Source organism: Saimiri boliviensis, chromosome 21 (genome assembly GCF_048565385.1).
Source record: "Saimiri boliviensis isolate mSaiBol1 chromosome 21, mSaiBol1.pri, whole genome shotgun sequence".
NCBI lineage: Eukaryota > Metazoa > Chordata > Mammalia > Primates > Cebidae > Saimiri > Saimiri boliviensis.
The window spans coordinates 12842055-12860440 of NC_133469.1; the positions used below are offsets into that span (position 1 = coordinate 12842055).

The 18386-nt window shown below is 55.2% G+C and overlaps 1 protein-coding gene across 3 annotated transcripts in view; it reads left to right on the top strand.

Annotated features, from left to right (window-relative positions):
* KCNJ4 (potassium inwardly rectifying channel subfamily J member 4) overlaps positions 1-16943 on the top strand; it is a 29485-nt gene extending 12542 nt beyond the window's left edge. Inside the window, exons 1-3 of one of the 3 annotated variants that reach the window (XM_039463157.2) lie at positions 6660-7302; positions 7448-8175; positions 15101-16943. In XM_039463157.2, coding sequence (XP_039319091.1) covers positions 15140-16474 — 1335 coding nt within the window. In that variant the 5' untranslated portion in view covers positions 6660-7302; positions 7448-8175; positions 15101-15139 and the 3' untranslated portion in view covers positions 16475-16943. Of the gene's footprint in view, positions 1-6659; positions 7303-7447; positions 8176-15100 lie in introns of those variants that run through there. The other 2 variants (XM_039463156.2, XM_039463155.2) reach the window with 2 other exon arrangements.
* The last annotated feature ends 1443 nt before the right edge of the window (positions 16944-18386 follow it).

The following is an 18386-nucleotide window of genomic DNA, read 5'->3' on the forward strand; positions in this document are numbered from 1 at the left end:
ACAAAGAACAGCCAGTGCAAAGGCCTCTCAATAGAAGTCAACTTGGTGCCTTAAAGGGATGGGAAGGGGCTGGGCACAGTGGTTCACACCTGTAATCCTAGCACTTTGGGATGCCAAGGCGGGCAGATTGCCTGAGCTCAAGAGTTCAAGAACAGCCTGGTTAACACGGTGAAACCCCGTCTCTACTAAAAATACAAAAAATTAGCCAGGCGTGGTGGTGTGCACCTGTAATCCCAGCTACTTGGGAAGCTGAGACAGGAGAATTGCTTAAACTTGGGAGGCGGAGGTTGCGGTGAGCCGAGATCGCGCCATTGCACTCCAGCCTGGGTAACAAGAGCGAAACTCCGTCTCAAAAAAAAAAAAAAAAAAAAAAAAAAAAAAACAAACAAAAGAAGGTCTTTTCCCTTGGCTCCTTGGCTGGGGAGTGGAGGAGGTGAGGTCAAAGAGGGCAGGACCTCCCTGAGGCCAGGCTTTCATCTGGGTGGAGGCTGCCTGCGGCAATAGTGATATCTTTGGGATGGATGGCTGGGTGAGGGGACACATCTGGGGCACCGAGATTCATCCGCTTTGGGCAAGCTCCAGAGCCTGCCGAGGCACGGTGATAACGACACTTGCCTGGCAGGTGTGGGCCAGCGCTGGGACCTCAGTGAACGCTAAGCACCTGTTAGTTGTTACCCTATTATTATTGTGGTTGGGGTTAGGGAGGGCTGGAGGGTGATGCCCAGGTGTCAGGCCTGAGTGACCCCCTGGGAGGAGTCACAGATGAAGATGGGGAAGGCAGGAGAGGGGACTGGGATATCACTTGGGCTTGACAGTGCCGGGTTCGAGATGGAGACTGTGGCCTGAGGAGCTAGTGAGGAGTTGGTCAGAAGTGAAGAGGGGCACGTAGCACATGGTCCCCCCGCCCCGCCATGGCAGGCATTCTGTCAGTGACAGTCCTTTGAGGCTGTGGTGCCGTGCTGGGTCATGGGCAGGGGCTGACTGTTTCTTCCGCCGTCTCTTGTCTCTTCGCTGTCCAGCGGCCACAGGGAGCGGGAGCCGAGTGGGCTTGTTGCTGCCTGGGAGGGAGATGCAGGCCCGGTGGTATTTTAAGCCACAGGACCAGATGAGATCACAGGGAGGATTTGGGGGAAGAGAAGGGAGGTGGGGCATGGAGAGTGAGGCGCCACCTGGAGAGAGGCCCTCAGGCCAGGAGGACTCAAAAAGGAAGATGAGGGCCCGGCCGGAGCCTCCGTCAGAACTGCTGAGAGCTGAGTAATCCCCTCAAGAAGGGCTGCAGGCCAGGTGAGGTGGCTCAACCTGTAATCCCAGCACTGTGGGAGGCCCAGGCAGGAGGATCACTTGAGCCCAAGAGTTCGAGACCAGCCTCCGTAACCTAGGGAGGCCCTGTCTCTACCAAATATTAAAGAATTAGCCAGGCACAGCGGTGCACACCTGAAGTCCCAGCTATTTGGGAGGCTGGGGTGGGAGGATCACTTGAGCCTGGGAAGTCGAGGCTACATTGAGCTGTCATAGTGCCACTGCACTCCAGCCTGGGTGACAGAACCAGACCCTGTCTCAAAAAATGAAAGAAAAAGAGAGAAAGAGAGAGAGGAAGGAAGGAAGCAGGCAGGCAGGCAGGCAGGCAGGCTTCTGCACTTTAGTTTACAAACCCCTGCCCGCGGTGTTCTCCTTGGCAGCCTGCCTGTCCACTGAGTGTTATTCCTTCCCATTTTATGGGTGTGACTCAGAGAGGTTAAGACATTTTCCCAAAGCCATGCAGCGCATGGGTGACGTGTTCTCAGCCTTTCAGGGTCACAGGTTTTTTTTTGACAACCTTATGAATGCTTTGATGCTTCTCTGGAAAATATGCATGTGTGCACATTAATCTTTAAACTTTTCATGTGCATTTTCCCACAGGTAATACATTCATATGGTTCCAAAATTTAAAAAGATGCAAACGGGAATACAGTGACAGTTCCTCCTCCCACCCTGTCCCCAGCCACCTGCTTTCCCTCCCCAGAGCAGCCAATGTCACCAGCTTCCTGGGTCTCCATCCACAGACAAGCAGAGACAAGCAAATATGTGTATCTATAAATTTCTTCTCTCTCCTTTTTTACACAAATGGTAGCTACTCTACTCACCACTTAAAAATACATCTTGAAGACCTACATTGCTCCCTGCAGAGCTCCCTCCCAGATTTTTATGTCTGCGTGCTGTGCCGTCCGTGGACGGGCATTTGGGCTGCTTCCAGGCAAGGCTGCGCATTCCCCGCGTATGAGTCTCAGGCTGGAGTCCCAGGAAGGCCCAGGGGGCGTCACAGGCGATACCACCCCTTGGCCTCTGCCGGGTAAGGGAGGGAATGGGGCTCAAACTCAGCCCTGACTCTGTTCCTCACTACTCCCTGCTCCCACGCTGCTGCTTTTGGGGGGGGCATCTGCTGGGCCTGGCCGAGCATCCCAGGGAAATCCTGTGTGTGTGTGTTGGTGGGGGGGCATTAGCCCCATTCCCCGAGGTTCCGGGAGACACCCCAGCAGCCGGCAGCGCCAATTTTAGAGTCTTGTTTGCCAAGAGCCAAGGATGAGGTGATTGGATGGGGGCAGCAAACACCACCTCACCCCCACCCCCAGCCCCACCCAGGCTGGAGCGCGGGGCTGAGGGTCAGATGTGCCAAGGTCACTTCTGCTGCAACCTCCCTGACCCCCATTGAGCACAGCTCCCGGCCCCTCCCCAGCACACCCACTTCCATCCTGGCCCATGAGGAGCTTTCCCACTTTCTGGCTGGGGAGGGAGGGAAGCCAGGCAGAGGAGGGACCTGTGGCCACCATGCTTAGTCCTCAGGCAGTCCAGGCTGGGCAGGGCCTACCGAGCAACCCTGCTGAGAACTTCTCCTGACTGTGAGCTGGCCGCCCACCCCTGCTGCTCCTACTCTCTGGCCGGTCCTCCCCATCTGTTCCACAGTTTCCCTCCCATCTGTGGGGCTGCTGGGGCTAAGACCCTCTCTCCATTTTTTTTTTTTTCTTTTGAGACAGAGTCTCACTCTGTTGCCCAGGCTGGGGTGCAGTGGTGCAACCTCGGCTCATTGCAACCTCCGCTTCCCGGTTCAAGTGATTCTCCTGCCTCAGCCTCCCAAGTAGCTGGGACTACAGGCACCCACCACCACGCCCAGCTAATTTTTTGTATTTTTAGTAGAGACAGGGTTTCACTGTGTTAGCCAAGATGGTCTCGATCTCCTGACCTTGTGGTCTGCCCGCCATGGCCTCACAGAGTGCTGAGATTACAGGCGTGAGCCGCCGTGCCTGGCTCACCCTCTCTCCTTATTGCACACCCTTGGCCCAGGCAGTCTCGCCCACTCTCACGGCTCAGCCTGTCGCCAGCGTTCACATCTCATGCACCCATCTGCGCACGCTCTCTCCGGAGGCTCGGGACTCGACGTTAGGTGGACATCTGCATTTGGACATTCAAGGCCACTGTACACTAGAAACTGTTGCTCCTGAAATCTGGCCCTGTTTCAGTCCTCCACCACTGCTGGCCATGCTCCACAACCCTGTTCCATCCCCGATTCCAGTCCACCCCCAAGCTCGAGGACTCTTCACCCAGAATGCATGTGTCCCAAATCCGCCTCCTCTTGAGCTCCACGGCCACTATCTTGGGAGCCCCAAGCTACCATCATGGTCTTCTCACCAGCCTGCTAGACCTCACCACAGTGACTGGCGCTGCGCTCTGGACAGCGCAGGCTTCAAAGGCTGGCAGAGGTGAGGGCCAGGGTGCCACTGGGATTGTATAGGGAATTTTTATTTTTAATTAATTACTTTCTTTTTTTTTTTTAAAGATGGGGTTTCACCATGTTGGTCAGGCTGGTCTTGAACTCCCGACCTCAGGTGATCTGTCCACCTTGGCCTCCAAAGTGCTTGAATTACAAGCGTGAGCCACCACGCTGGCTAATTAATTACTTACTTATTTTTTTAATTAAAAAAAATTTTTTTGAGATGGTGGTTTCATCATATTGGCCAGGCTAGTCTTAAACTCCTGACCTCAAGTGATCTGCCCACCTTGACCTCCCAAAGTGTTGAAAATACAGATGTGAACCACCGCGCCTGGCCTAATTTTTGTATTTTTAGTAGAGACAAGGTTTTTGGTTTTTTTTTTTTTTTTTTTTAATTTTTAACTATACATGAGGCTTAAGAGAGAAGGTTTTACCATGTTGGCCAGGCTCATCTGGAACTCCTGACCTCAAGTGATCCACCCAGCTCGGCCTCCCGAAGTGCTGACATCTGCGCCCGACCTCCTGGAATATTCTACACCCCACTTTTACACAGACATACAGTTCTCCTGACCAACTCCCACTGACCACCCAAGTCGGCTCTGCCACTTTCTCACGGAGGCCTATGGAGATGCCCATCAAACCAGAGCCCCACCCTCTGTCTCACTCCTGGTTGGCCTTTTCCCTCAAACTGCTTCATGCCATGCACATCTGGCCACCTGTGATGGCAGATACCCACCACCTAGAGCATCTCTCCCCAGCTCATCCATAAGCTGGGGGAGTCCAAGGCCTGGGTCTGGCCCGCAGCTAGTGTGCAGTCAATAGTAACTGAGCTTGTAATAACCGAGCGAGTTAGAAGGAATGTGCCCTACACTGAGTTCCAAATTAAGAGTCCTTTATTAATTAGCCGGCAATCGAGAGATGGCTAATGCTCAAAGTTCTCTCGGCCCCGAGGAAGGGGCTTGATTTCCCTTTATACCTTGATTTAGGTAGGGGAGGGGGTACCTAGCTGAATCGGAATTTTACAGAAGCAGAACAGGCAAGTTAGCTAGTAACCAGGGGGGAGGAGTCCCAGGATTGTTGGTTACTAAGGATATTTCCAAACAATCCCCAAGGTGGGGGATTCAAAGAGAGTTATACACAATAGCAGGTGTGCCTGCCAAGCAGGACGCAGTTACATTGGTTATATGGTGGGACAGCGTCAGCGTGACATAAGCACAGCGTCAGTGTGGCCCAGCTATGCACCCAAAGGGGCGGTGGTAGGGAGCGGGAAGCTAGGTTGGAGTTTACAGCTAAGATGGAATCAGTGATGCTGGCCCAGGGTAGGTTATTACAAGCTGAAGCCCCAATAAGGCAGTGGGGTGTTGAAGCCCCAGCCACCACCACTGAGGGAGCCAAGGGTGTTCTGGAAAAGAGAAGCTTCGGGGATCCACTGGCCTTCACATCCCTGTTGGGAAAATGGGCACAGGTATTTGTGGAGAGGGGGAAGCTCTCCAGTGAGGGCAGAGGCCTGGCGTCAGCTGTTCAGCGAAGGGTGCTCCTGTGGTTCGGAACAGGTGGCCTCTGGGTCCTCTAGCCCCCAGCACCTGTGATTTGGCCTGGATCAAAGATCCCTCTGGACGTTCTGGGGAGTTTGCTTGTCAGCCTGCTTCCCTACCCTGAATCTGCCGGCCAAGTGGTTGGGAGGGCCCAGTGGGGTGCAGAGTGGGAGGAATGAGCTGGTTCACCCCCACGCTCACCTGCTGCTCTGAGCCTCTGTGGAACCGAAACTTGCTGGGTCTCCAGGCTTTGGCTGGACCTGGGTCCTGGCTCCAACTTGCCCTGTGATCCAGTTTCTCCTTTGCTGTAGGACTGATTTCACAGAACCTGACACGTAATAGGACTGGATATTTACCTGGTGGAAACAAGTGTGTGACAGTTTCTTCAAGGCAGGACAGCGGCATGCCTTGCCAGTGCTCTTTGATGTCCATTGCCCAGATCCACATCATGGCTTTACCACTTACAAGCTGTGTGACCTTGGGCAAGTTGCTGAACCTCTCTGTGCCTTGGTTTTCCTCTAAAACAGGGATAATAATGATTTCCTCTGAGGTCATCGTTAGGGTGACAGGAATCGATCAGTGTAAAGCACTGGGTAAATGCTTGCTAAATGCTCAGATGCTCAGCCTGGATTTTTGCGATGTCAGAGGGTTGCCTGGTGAGGGAGGGGCTAGGCGTGCCATGGGATTTCAGGGTCCAGAAGAAGGTGGGGAGGGGGACAGCTTTCTTGAGCACCTACCATGTGGCATGCTCTTTTGTGACAATCCACATCTGGCCCTGCGGGCAGGCATCACAATGTTTCATTCACCGATGGAGCCACCGAGGCTCAGAGAATCTGGTGACTTGCTGGAGCCAAGCAGGACTGAGCCCGGTTCCAGCCCAGCTCTGTGTGATCCGAGGCTGCTAATCTTGCCCACTTGCTCCCTGGTGCACTGACTGAAGCCAAACTGGGCAGGGCCCTGTGGCCGGGGGCCAGGTGGGCTCTGGGCTGCTGCATCTGAAATTCAGGGGAGGAAATCAAGAGAGAGCCATGTTCAGCCTTGAGTGAAATGCACCTTATCGATCACTTACTTTGGGCTGGGGATGTGACGTGCATGATCTCGTTTATCCTCATTACAGTCTTAAGAAGTCACTCTATTATTAGCTTCTCCTAAAGATGGGGCGTGCAGGGACTAGAGAGGTTAAGTGCCTCACGTAAGGTCACACGGGCACAAAATTGTTTAGAGGCTCCAGAGCTGAAGCCGCTGCACCAGGAGCAGGGCGCCTGAGACTCAAGAAGAGGAGGGAATCAGGCCTCCCAAGGACAGGGGACTGCAGGGCATGTGGAGGGCCATGGCAGGTGAGGACCCTGCCACAGTTTCCCCTGTGGCTCAGTCTGTCTTTGGCTCCCCTTACTCTTTGAGGGGTACAGCTCAAAGAGCCGTGGGCCTGGGGTCTTGAGTTCTCTTCCTCCCTGAAAAGGTCCACGTGTTGGCATGGAATGCCCCTGTACTCCAATCAAACCAGACCTGAGGGTCTCAGCTAGAGTGGGACAGACTCTGTGCTCCACAAGGGCTGGGAAATGGGGCAGTGGTGTTAATTCTATTTCTTTCTTTCTTTTCTTTCTTTCTTTTTGAGACAGAGTCTCGATCTGTTGCCAAGCTGGAGTGCAGTGGCACGATCTCAGCTCACTACAGCCTCCACCTCCAGGGTTCAAGCGATTTTCCTGCCTCAGCTTTCCAGGTGGCTGGGATTACAGGCACCCGCCACCACACCTGGTTAATTTTTGTATTTTTAGTAGAGATGGGGTTTCACCATTGTTGGCCAGGCTGGTCTCCAACTCCTAACCTCAGGTGATCTACCCGCTTTGGGCCTCCCAAAGGGCTGGGATTACAGGCGTGAGCCACCATGCCCAGCTAATTCTGTCAACTTCTTCCAGGGAAATCCGTCACCCTTCAAGACCTGTCCTGTGTGTGCTGAATTATGCCGTGGGCCCCATCAGGGCAGCGCAGGGCACCCCCACTACCCTACGCTGGCTCCCTCTGGTAGGATGTTTGCTGGAGAGTTGGCCTTCCCCTCTAGCCCCAGGAGGGTTCAGGGATGGCTGGGAGTGAGGAGACTCAGGAACGTTCCCATCTCTCACCTGACTCCAAGCGGTGTCTGGGTGCCTTATTTTGTATGTCTTCCCAGCTCTCCCGCCAGGGAGCCATGGTGGCTCCCCCAACCCCACCTCACGGGCAGAGGGAAGGACCTTCTGGGCTGAGCACGTGAGCGGTGGAGTCCGGAGTGGAAGGGGTCCCCAGTTCCCGGCCAGCGTTCGCCCGTCGTCAGCATCTGCGTCTTTGTCATCGCCGTCATCATGTGTTTTGCATTTTACCTGCAATGCAATGATTTGTGGTGGTTGCCATGTTCACTCAGCAGTGGCCTGGTGAGGAAGGTACCAGTATCGTCATCTCCGTTTTGCGGATGAGAAAACAGGTTCAAAAAGGATATTCTGGGAGGTGACAGAGCTGAGACTGAGAGCCAGGCCTTGCCACCCCAAACATATGGGTTTAACCAGCACATTTTTCATGGCCTCATGCAGAGGCCAAGCGCTGCGAGTAGCCAGTGAGGGCTGAGGGCTCCCAGGAGCAGGGTCAGAGAGCCTCGGGGGCTCAGGGTAGGCCTGGAGGGATGGGGAGGGCCTGGGGGTCCCAGGTTGAGCAGGGCGATATGGCAGGAGAAGAAGACCCAAAGCCAGAGGCTGGGGACCAGGGTGAGCCAGGGACCTGGAGCCAGTCAGACTCAAGTTAGGTTTCCAGCTTTGTCACTGCTGTTGTGTGACCCCCAAGCTCAGCAGCCTCCCAACCCCCCGGCACCACTGCAGCCTGCAGTTCTTCAGCTGGGGAAGAGAAATAACAACCCTTCTTGATGCTGTGGTAGGTGCTTAATAAATACTTGTTAAATACACAAAGGATTCAGTGATGTTTCAGTGAGCGAGAGGAGGCAGCGCCTGGCATGGAGTTGGCAGAAATTCTCTGAGAGGGGCTGGAGAGAGAGGATGACTGGCTCCTGCGGGCCCCAGGGCTGAGCTCTGTGACCTCCAGCAAGTCACATCACCTCCCTGGTTGTCTCACCCAGTAACAGTCACCTCGAAGGCTGGTGGTGGGATGACATGAGACACATGACCACCCAGCAGGCTGGCACTGGCCACTGCTCCTGAGGCTTGAGCTGCCCGCTCCTGTCTAAAAGAGCAGAGTTTCAGGCAGGGCTGGAGCTGCTGCCTGGGTGTGGCAGGGCCTGGCGGAGGTGTCCCTGCAGCGGCCACTGTGTTTCTGGTCAGTGGCACGGGTCTGGGCGGGGGGGTGGATTTGCCTTGGGAGCCTTCTATGTCGCTGAGACCCGCCGAGGCTGCTGCAAGATGGTCAGCTCTTCATTTGCAAAGGGGGTTGTGGGCAAGGACAGAGGAGTTAGTGTCCCCAAAATTGTCGGGAAAACCTAAAAGTTGGCAGGGTTGGGGTGGTCTTCCTGTCTCCTCTGGACCCCCAGGAGGCAGAATCTCCAGCCCCTTCCCAATTCCTGAGGATGGGGCAGGATGGCTGGTGTCGGGGTGATAGCCTGCTGGGCACCTGCATGGCTCCCCTGAGGCCTGAGCTTCCTTCCACAGCTGCTGACTTACCTGCACCACCTCCGACACATCCTGTTCTCGGCCTCCGTTTCCGCAGCTAGCTGATGAAGTCTGGACTGGAGATTTGCAGATTTGGGATGTTTACAGCACAGTGAAATTAAAAGAAGGCTGGACACACTGGCTTATGCCTGTGATCCTGGAATTTTGGGAGGCTGAGGCAGGAGGATAGCTTGAGACCAGGAGTTTGAGACCAGCCTAAGGAACTTAGTAAGACCGTATCTCCATAAACAATAATAATAAGTTTTTAAAAATTAAAAGAGAAGTCTGGGCTGGGTGTGGTAGCTCACACCTGTAATCCCAGCACTTTGGGAAGCCGAGGCGGGTGGATCGCCTGAGGTCAGGAGTTTGAGACCAGCCTGACCAACATGGTAAAACCCTGTCTCTATAAAATAAATAAATAAACAAATACATAAATAAAATAGAAGTCTGGTAATTGGTATAGCATTGTCACGTCTTCATTTTGCCAAGAAAATACATTAACATTTAAAAAGCAATCAGTATCTTCCATCACTTCCTAAAGAAATGGTTGTCACTGAAAGAGTCCCAGGATATAAAGGACACGGCACCACTGATCTTTTTTTGAGACAATCTTGCTCTGTTGCCCAGGCTGAAGTGCAGTGATGCAGTCTCAGCTCACTGAGACCCCTGCTGGCTTCGTTCAAGCAAGTCTCATGCCTCAGCCTCCCGAGAAGCTGGGATTACAGGCGTGTGCCACCATGCCTGGCTAATTTTTGTATTTTTTGTAGACCCGGGATTTTGCCATGTTGCCCAAGCTGGTCTTGAACTCCTGGCTTCAAGAAATCTGCCCACCTCAGCCTCCCAAAGTGCTGGCATTACAGGTGTGAGCCACCATGCTCAGCCCATTGATCCTTCTTTGGCTTATTTTGCCATAGGCTAGTGGCCCGAACTGGGGGTTTGGGAAACCCCAGGCCCCACCTCACCAATCCCTTTGGTTTTATCATTTATGCCAAGCTCTGTGACCTACCAAAAAGCTGGGCAGGGTGAGTAGTCCCTTAACTATAGGAGGAACGGACCCCAGGGAGAGGAAAAACTTCAAGGTCATATGCCAGGGCAGTGACAGAGGGCCTCTCCACCTCCTGGTGCCTCCATCATAGGAAACATGCCTGAAACCGCATTCTCCTAGTGCACATTCAACGCGAGCAAATTAGGCCAGTTCCCTGCATCCACAAAGGGATAAAGCAGACATCTAAATAACCAAGGCTCTCTTTCTTTCTATTCTTTTCCTTCCTTCCTTCCTTCCTTCCTTCCTTCCTTCCTTCCTTCCTTCCTTCCTTCCTTCTTTTCTTTCTTTCTTTCAGTGGAGTCTAGCTCTGTCACCAGGCTGGAGTGCAGTGGTGCAATCTTGGCTCACTGCAACCTTCACCTCCCAGGTTCAAGCAATTCTCCTGCCTCAGCCTCCCGAGGTAGCTGGATTACAGGCACCCGCCGCCATGCCCAGCTAAATTTTTTTTGTATTTTTAGTAGAGGTGGGGTTTCACCTTGTTGGCCAGGATGGTCTCAATCTCCTGACTTTGTGATCCACCCACCTCAGCCTCATAAAGTGCTGGGATTATAGGTGTGAGCCACCATGCCTGGACTTTTTTTTTTTTTTTTTTTTTTTTGAGATGGAGTCTCACTATGTCACCCAGCCTGGAGTACAGTGGTGCGATCTCGGCTCACTGCAACCTCTGCCTCCTGGGTTCAAGCAATTCTCATGCCTCAGGCACCTGGGAAGCTGGGATTTCAGGCACCTGCCACCACGCTTGGCTAATTTTTTTATACCTTTAGCAGAGATGGGGTTTCACCAAGTTGGCCAGGCTGGTCTTGAACTCTTGGCTTCAAGGGATCTGCCCAGCCTCCCAAAGTGCTGGGATTATAGGCATGAGCCTCCGCACTTGGCAGGGCTCTTTTTTAAAAGAATATCGCTAGTCAGACGAGTACGGTGCTGAATTGTCAAGGCCTCTTGACCCTCTCCTGCCATCATTGGCCTTCCCCAGGAGGCCCATGTGACAAGGAAAAGAAAACCTGACCATCTCCTGGTGGTTGTCACGTGAGAATGCAATGCCAAGCTCATATGCTTCACTTTTTTTTTTGAGACGGAGTTTCACTCTTGTCCCCCGGGCTGGAATGCATTGGTGCGATCTCAGCTCACTACAAGCTCTTCCTCCCAGGTTCACGGGATTCTCCTGCCTCAGCCTCCCAAGTAGCTGGGATTATAGGCTCACACCACCATGCTCGGCTACTTTTTTGTATGCTTAGTAGAGACAGTTTAGTAGAGATACCATGTTGGCCAGGTTGGTGTCGAACTCCTGACCTCAGGTGATCCACCTGCCTTGGCTTCCCAAAGTACTGGGATTACAAGCATGAGCCACCAAGCCTGGCCACTTTTCACTTTTTTGCCAGGCCTTGCATGGGTCAGTCTCAAATTAGTAGCTGAACCTCTCACTCCTTCTGAAACCGTCTGTGGTGGTAGCAGCATGCACGTATTTGAGCAGGTCACTGCAGACCAAGGGTCTTCAAGGGGATGGGGTGTCACAGGGGCTGCTCCATGGGGAAGGGTGCCAGGTCTGAGGAGTGCCAGGGAGGCAGCTTTCCTGCTAACTCTGGGATGTGCTGGGAGCACTGGGAACCCCAGACAGGGCCCAGCACACAGCAAGGGCTCAGGACACCTGCTGTGGGCTCTGGGGAAGGTGCCAGGGTGAGGGGTAAACTAATGTCCCCATCGGGCTGCACTGTGGAGCCCAGTGGGCTGGTGGGCACTGGGGATTGTGGAAGCTCAGGGTCGACCCTGGGCACTTGCTAATGGGGAGGAGTGGGCCCTGTTGGCGAGGGGACACCCGATCTCGGTAGCCATCAGGGGATCGGCTCCCTCGCTCCCTTGTCTGCAGCACGAGGTGAACCCGCTAGGTCAGAAGCCAATCCCCCGGGCAGAGAACCAGGGATCCCCTGGAACCCTGGGCTTGTGTTTGGCCTTGGGCAAGGCCCCTCACCCTCTCTGGAGCTCAGTGACCTCACCCATCAAAGCCCCAGGCTGCCACACCCTGTCCCCTATGCCTCTCTCCTGCACACCTGTGGATGGTGGTCCAGTTTGGACTGGCTGGTTTCTTCTCTTCTCTTGCCCCAAAACCCACTCCAGCCCCCTCCAGGGAGGAAGTGGATGAGGAGCTCTCGGGGTGGGGAGGGTGTGAGGAGGCCTTGCTCAGGGCTGGCCCATCTGGCCCCACTCTGGGACTCTTCCTGTCTCTGGATCTCCTGGGCCTCAGACATAAAAGGAGGATCCTGAACTCGGGGACCCGATGCTCCTGCCCTGACAGTCCTCAAGGCATTTCAAGCAGTGGAACAGAACAGGGGGAAGATGTTCAGCCAAGTAAGGCCTCCCTGAAAACTCTATTTACAGAGCAGAAGGTGCTCATGGCCCCAGACCCCAGGGTTTCCCTCTGGAGCCCTGGCTGCTGGGATGCTTCGGGAGGGCCACGGAGGGTGTGGGCCTCCCAGCTGTGAAGAGCCAGCATCGTGTTAGAGGCCCACACCTGCGTGACCCTGCGTATCTCCAGCATATCTCATTGGTCCCATTTTCTTTTCTTTTCTTTTTTTTTTTGGAGATGGAGTCTCACTCTGTCGCCTAGGCTGGAGTGCAGTGGCATGATCTTGGCTCACTCCACCTCTACCTCCCAGGTTCAAGCAATCCTCCTGCCTCAGCCTCCCTAGTAACTGGGATTACAGGCATGTGCCACCATGTCTGGCTAATTTTTGTATTTTTGGTAGAAACGGGGGTTTCACCATGTTGGCCAGGCTGGTTTTGAACTCCTGACCTCAGGTGATCCACCTGCCTTGGCCTCCCAAAGTGCTGGGATTACAGGCGTGAGCCGCTGTGCCCAGCCAGCCCCATTCGAGGAAACAGGTTCAGAGTAGTCAATAGCTTGCTCAAGTCTCACAGTGAATCTGGGGCTTCAACCTGGGACTGTAGGAGCCAGGGAGCTCTTTGAGAACCAGGGGAGTCAGGGTGGGTGACTGCGGGGGAGGGGGTGGGGGCAGGGCTCACTCTCCCCAGGGCCGGGAGAGGGAGTTTCTCTGGGAAAGAGGCAGGCTCTGAGGCTGTTGATCTCTAAATTATAGCGTTGGTGCGTACCAGTTGCTGCGGCAACCGAGTTGTCCTGAACCGGGGAAGTGTATAAACATTGCCACAGATGCACAATTAGATCAGGAAGAAGAATAGAACAGAAAATAGAAATTCCAGCCTTATGTAATTCTGGGCCAAAATGTTATTGGGAACCCAGGCCCAGTCCCGGCCCTGCCAGCTGCTGGCGCCCTGGGGCAGCGCTGTGTCTTCCCTGGGGACCCATCGGCTGGGAGGGGCGGAGAGAGCATCGTCCTCTACGGGTGCTGTGCGCATCCCGCCACCCAGTGGAGGGAGAGGCCCCCTCTGCTGCAACAGCTGGGGATGCTTGACAGGCAAATCCTGCTTGTCACCAGCTCCTGGGAAGTGTGGGAAGGAAAGCAGGAGGGTGATGGCTTTAACCCTGCGCCCACTGTCCCCATAGGTCCCATGAGGTAGGGAGTTTTGGTCCCCATGTTAAAGATGAGGACATCAAGGCTGACAGAGGTGAACAGAGGTTCCTGAGGTCTGTCCTCCCCTCCCACTCCCTGTCTCCCCGCCACCCACTCATCAATGTTGGTACCACGTGACTTCGTATCTACTGTCAGCTTCGTGGCCTTGGGCAGGTCGCTTTCCCTCCGTGAGCCACCTGGGACATGGGAATATCGATGTCTACAGAGGAGTTGAAGATGAGGGCTCCCCCATCCTCCATCCTGACCGTCACGTCGGATTCTTCCCCAACTGCTGCTCCCAACAAGCTGGGGCCCTGGACAGGAATTTGGGCTGAAGGACTCAAAGCAACTCTGGGAGGGAAGAGTCTAAGAAAGGAGCTCATACCCAGGTGGGGCTGCAGGTCCCAGTAGAACTTTGTTTTTGTTTTTTTGAGATGGGGTCTGGCTCTGTGGCCCAGGCTGGAGTGCAATGGTGCAATCACAGCTCACTGCAGCCTTGATCCCCTGGGCTCAATAGATCCTCCCACCTAAGCCACCCAACTAGCTGGGACCACAGGCACACACCTCCATGCCTGGCTAATTTTCTTATTGTTTGTAGAGGTGAGGTCTCACTCTGTTGCCCAGGCTGGTCTCAAACTCCTGGGCCCAAAGGATCCTGGTATCTCAGCCTCCCCAAGTGCTGGGATCACAGGCGTGAGCCCCTGTGCACAGCCAGAAATTTCTGAGTGACAGAACTCTCCTCTGTGTTCTCTGTCCAGTGTGGTCGCCGTTGACCACATGTGGCTCCTGATCACTTGAAATGTGGCTCGTGCAAGGAAGGAGCTGCAGTAACATTTTATTTAGTTTTTTTTGAAATGGGTCTCACTGGGCCGCCCAGGCTGGAGTGCAGCGGCACGATCTTGGCTCACCACAACCTCTGCCTCCCAGGTGCCCAAGCAACTCTCCTGCCTCGGCCTCCTGAGTAGCTGGGATTACAGGCTTGAGCCACCACGCCCCACTAATTTTTGTATTTTCAGTAGAGACGGGGTTTTACCATGTTGGTCAAGCTGGTCTCAAACTCCTGGATTCACCTGCCTTGGCCTCCCAAAGTGCTGGGATTACAAGTGTGAGCCACCGTGCCCTGCCTATTTAGTTTTAATTAAATGTAAAGAGCCGCAGGTGGCCAGCAGCTCGCACAGGAGGAAGTTTAGCCCCCAAGAAGTCGAAAAGTGCAGAGATGGAATCTAGGGAGGGGAGCAGGCCCATAGCCTCTACAGCTCCCTATGCTCAGGGCAAGCAGGACAGGGGGACAGGGAGAACCAAGATGGGCATCAGGAAGCTTCTAGAACAGTGAGCATAGGAAGGCTGGAGGGACAGTGTTGAGGGGCAGGGATTAGGACCTGGATACTATGGCTTTAGCTTCCTGGTCTGTGGACCCCAGTCTCGAAGCTGGGCCAGGCTCAAGGGCACTGGCTCAGTTCCTGTCATCAGAATCACCTCCACTGTCATCCTCCACCTGCCGGGGCAGAGGAAGTCTTTGGTCCCGGTCCAGGCTCACCTGCTTCTGAGCATCTTGGAGCTGAGTCTGGGTGGCCCTGTGGGGGCCGCTCCCTCCCCAGCATCTCACCTGTCCGGCTTCTCCTCCACAGGCCCTGTGTCTTCCCAGGTGACCACGCCGGCTTCAGGACATGCACGGACACAGCCGCAACGGCCAGGCCCACGTGCCCCGGCGGAAACGCCGCAACCGCTTCGTCAAGAAGAACGGCCAATGCAACGTGTACTTTGCCAACTTGAGCAACAAGTCGCAGCGCTACATGGCGGACATCTTCACCACCTGCGTGGACACACGCTGGCGCTACATGCTCATGATCTTCTCTGCGGCCTTCCTTGTCTCCTGGCTCTTTTTTGGTCTCCTCTTCTGGTGCATTGCCTTCTTCCACGGTGACCTGGAGGCCAGTCCAGGGGTGCCCGCAGCAGGGGGCCCGGCGGGTGGCAGCGGGACGGCCCCGGCAGCCACCAAGCCCTGCATCATGCATGTGAATGGCTTCCTGGGTGCCTTCCTGTTCTCCGTGGAGACGCAGACGACCATCGGCTACGGGTTCCGGTGCGTGACAGAGGAGTGCCCGCTGGCGGTCATCGCCGTGGTGGTCCAGTCCATCGTGGGCTGCGTCATCGACTCCTTCATGATTGGCACCATCATGGCCAAGATGGCGCGCCCCAAGAAGCGGGCGCAGACGCTGCTGTTCAGCCACCACGCGGTCATCTCGGTGCGCGACGGCAAGCTCTGCCTCATGTGGCGCGTGGGCAACCTACGCAAGAGCCACATCGTGGAGGCCCACGTGCGGGCCCAGCTCATCAAGCCCTACATGACCCAGGAGGGCGAGTACCTGCCCCTGGACCAGCGGGACCTCAACGTGGGCTATGACATCGGCCTGGACCGCATCTTCCTGGTGTCACCCATCATCATCGTCCACGAAATCGACGAGGATAGCCCGCTCTACGGCATGGGCAAGGAGGAGCTGGAGTCGGAGGACTTCGAGATCGTGGTCATCCTGGAGGGCATGGTGGAGGCCACGGCCATGACCACCCAGGCCCGCAGCTCCTACCTGGCCAGCGAGATCCTGTGGGGCCACCGCTTTGAGCCCGTGGTCTTCGAGGAGAAGAGCCACTACAAGGTGGACTACTCGCGTTTTCACAAGACCTACGAGGTGGCCGGCACTCCCTGCTGCTCGGCCCGGGAGCTGCAGGAGAGTAAGATCACCGTGCTGCCCGCCCCACCACCGCCTCCCAGTGCCTTCTGCTACGAGAACGAGCTGGCCCTCATGAGCCAGGAGGAAGAGGAGATGGAGGAGGAGGCGGCCGCAGCGGCTGCTGTGGCCGCAGGCCTGGGCCTGGAGGCGGGCTCCAAGGAGGAGGCGGGCATCATCCGGATGCTGGAGTTGGGCAGCCACCTGGACCTGGAGCGCATGCAGGCCTCCCTCCCGCTGGACAACATCTCCTACCGCAGGGAGTCTGCCATCTGACCTCCAGGCCCAGCTGCGCCACTGCCCGAAAGAGCCTCTGCCGGGGGTGGGATGCCAGGACACCCCCTCCACACTCAGGACAGAGCTGACCCTGGCTCCCTGGACCTTCTGGAGGAAGGTGGGGTTTCAAAGACTGGGGGACCCCTTCTTCCTGACCCCAGCACCCAGGCCTGGGAAGAGCTCGGCCCTGTCAGCCTGAGTTCCCCCGGCGCCTACTCCTGGTGGCTCTGGGTCCCGGATCCACCACCCTTACCCCACTGACTCTTCACGGACGTGCCCTCTTTGCTCTCGGAACCTTGGGGAAGGTGGCTGGACCGCTGGGTGAGGGACATCTTGGGGTTTCAGGGCGGGCAGGGGGTGAGTTTGGGGAGGGAGGGAGGGGGGTGCGTTTCTTTTGCATGACTGTGGCCTGTTGCTCATGACTTTCTTTTGTAAATATCTATAAATGGAGACAGATGGAGACACCAAATTCACCTTCTGATGTTTTTACCTGCAGGACAAGGAGATGCAGTCCCTCTCTGAGCACCCCTCCCCACCCCACCCGTCAAGCCTAGCCCTGTCCCCTGCTCAGCTGGCTGGCCCCTAGAGGCCCTCAAAGCCAGCTGCCTCTGACTTGGATGGTGTCGGGTTTGAGTGCACAGGTGGGACGCCGAGGGATGAGGGACCATCCCTCCCTCTCTCCCTGCAGTCCCTCTGGGCACAGGGGCCACCCAGATTAACAGTGGAGTTTGTAACTCTGTGTGTGTGTGTGTGTGTGTGTGTGTGCGTGTGTGTCTATGTGTGTGTGTTTGTTGTTTTGAGATGGAGTCTTGCTCTGTCGCCCCAGATGGAGTGGAATGGCGCTATCTCAGCTTATTGCAACCTCTGCCACCTGGGTTCAAGCAATTCTCCTGCCTCAGCCTCCTGAGTAGCTGGGATTACAGGTGCAGGCCACCACACTCAGCTAATTTTGTATTTTCAGTAGAGATGGGGTTTCACTGTGTTGGCCAGGCTGGTCTCGAACTCTTGACCTCAGCTGATCCACCTGCCTCAGACTCCCAAAGTGCTGGGATTACAGGCGTGAGCCACCATGCCTGGCTGTAACTATATATTTTTAATAAATATGGTCCAGTAGGGGTAAACTGGTTGAAGATGGAGGGGTGAGAAGGAGAGAAAGAGTGAGTGAGCACACGTGTAATTGTGCCTGTGTGTGTTATGTGTATGCCTGTGTAGTGTGTGTGCCTGTGTATCTGGCCATTTCCGAGAGACTGACCTGTGGAGGGAAACCTATCACCTGCCATCCTCCTTCCTGCCAGTCAACAGAAGGATCTGGAGCTGGCAGCAAAGAACCAAAAGCTTTGACGTCAGAGCTCTGTTATTTAGTAGCTGTGTGAGTGTCAGCTCTTGGCCTCAGTTTCATCATCTGCAGAATGGGATTAATCACTCCTCCCTCCTGTGATAATGGGCAGGACAGCCCTGTTTGGATGTCAGCCAACCCTTGCTAACTCAGGTGGAAGTGGGAAGGGCCCACCCAACGAGCACCTCCCTACATACGTGCAGATGCACACAGCGCTGGTGTGAAGGGCACAGGGGCCGGGAAACCTGGTCACAGACTTGACCAAGACAGCCTTGGTCCCTGCTCTCTGAGGGACTTTGGGTAAGTCCCTTCCCTTCTCTGGCTTCAGTTAGCCTATTCTATGTAACAGGCCAGTGCAAAACAGAGAGCAATGATTTCTCCTCTTTTAGGGTCCTATGGGTGGGCTGGGCTTCCTGGCTGATTTTTCCTGGGCTCACCCGGTAGCTGTGCTCAGAAGGAATGTCAGCGAGCCTGGAGGACCCTCAGTGGCCCCATGCGTATGTCAGCTGTCGGCCTGGCTGCTTTCTGGGGGGGCTTTGCTTCTCCTCCAATAGGCTGTGTCACATTCCTTCACGG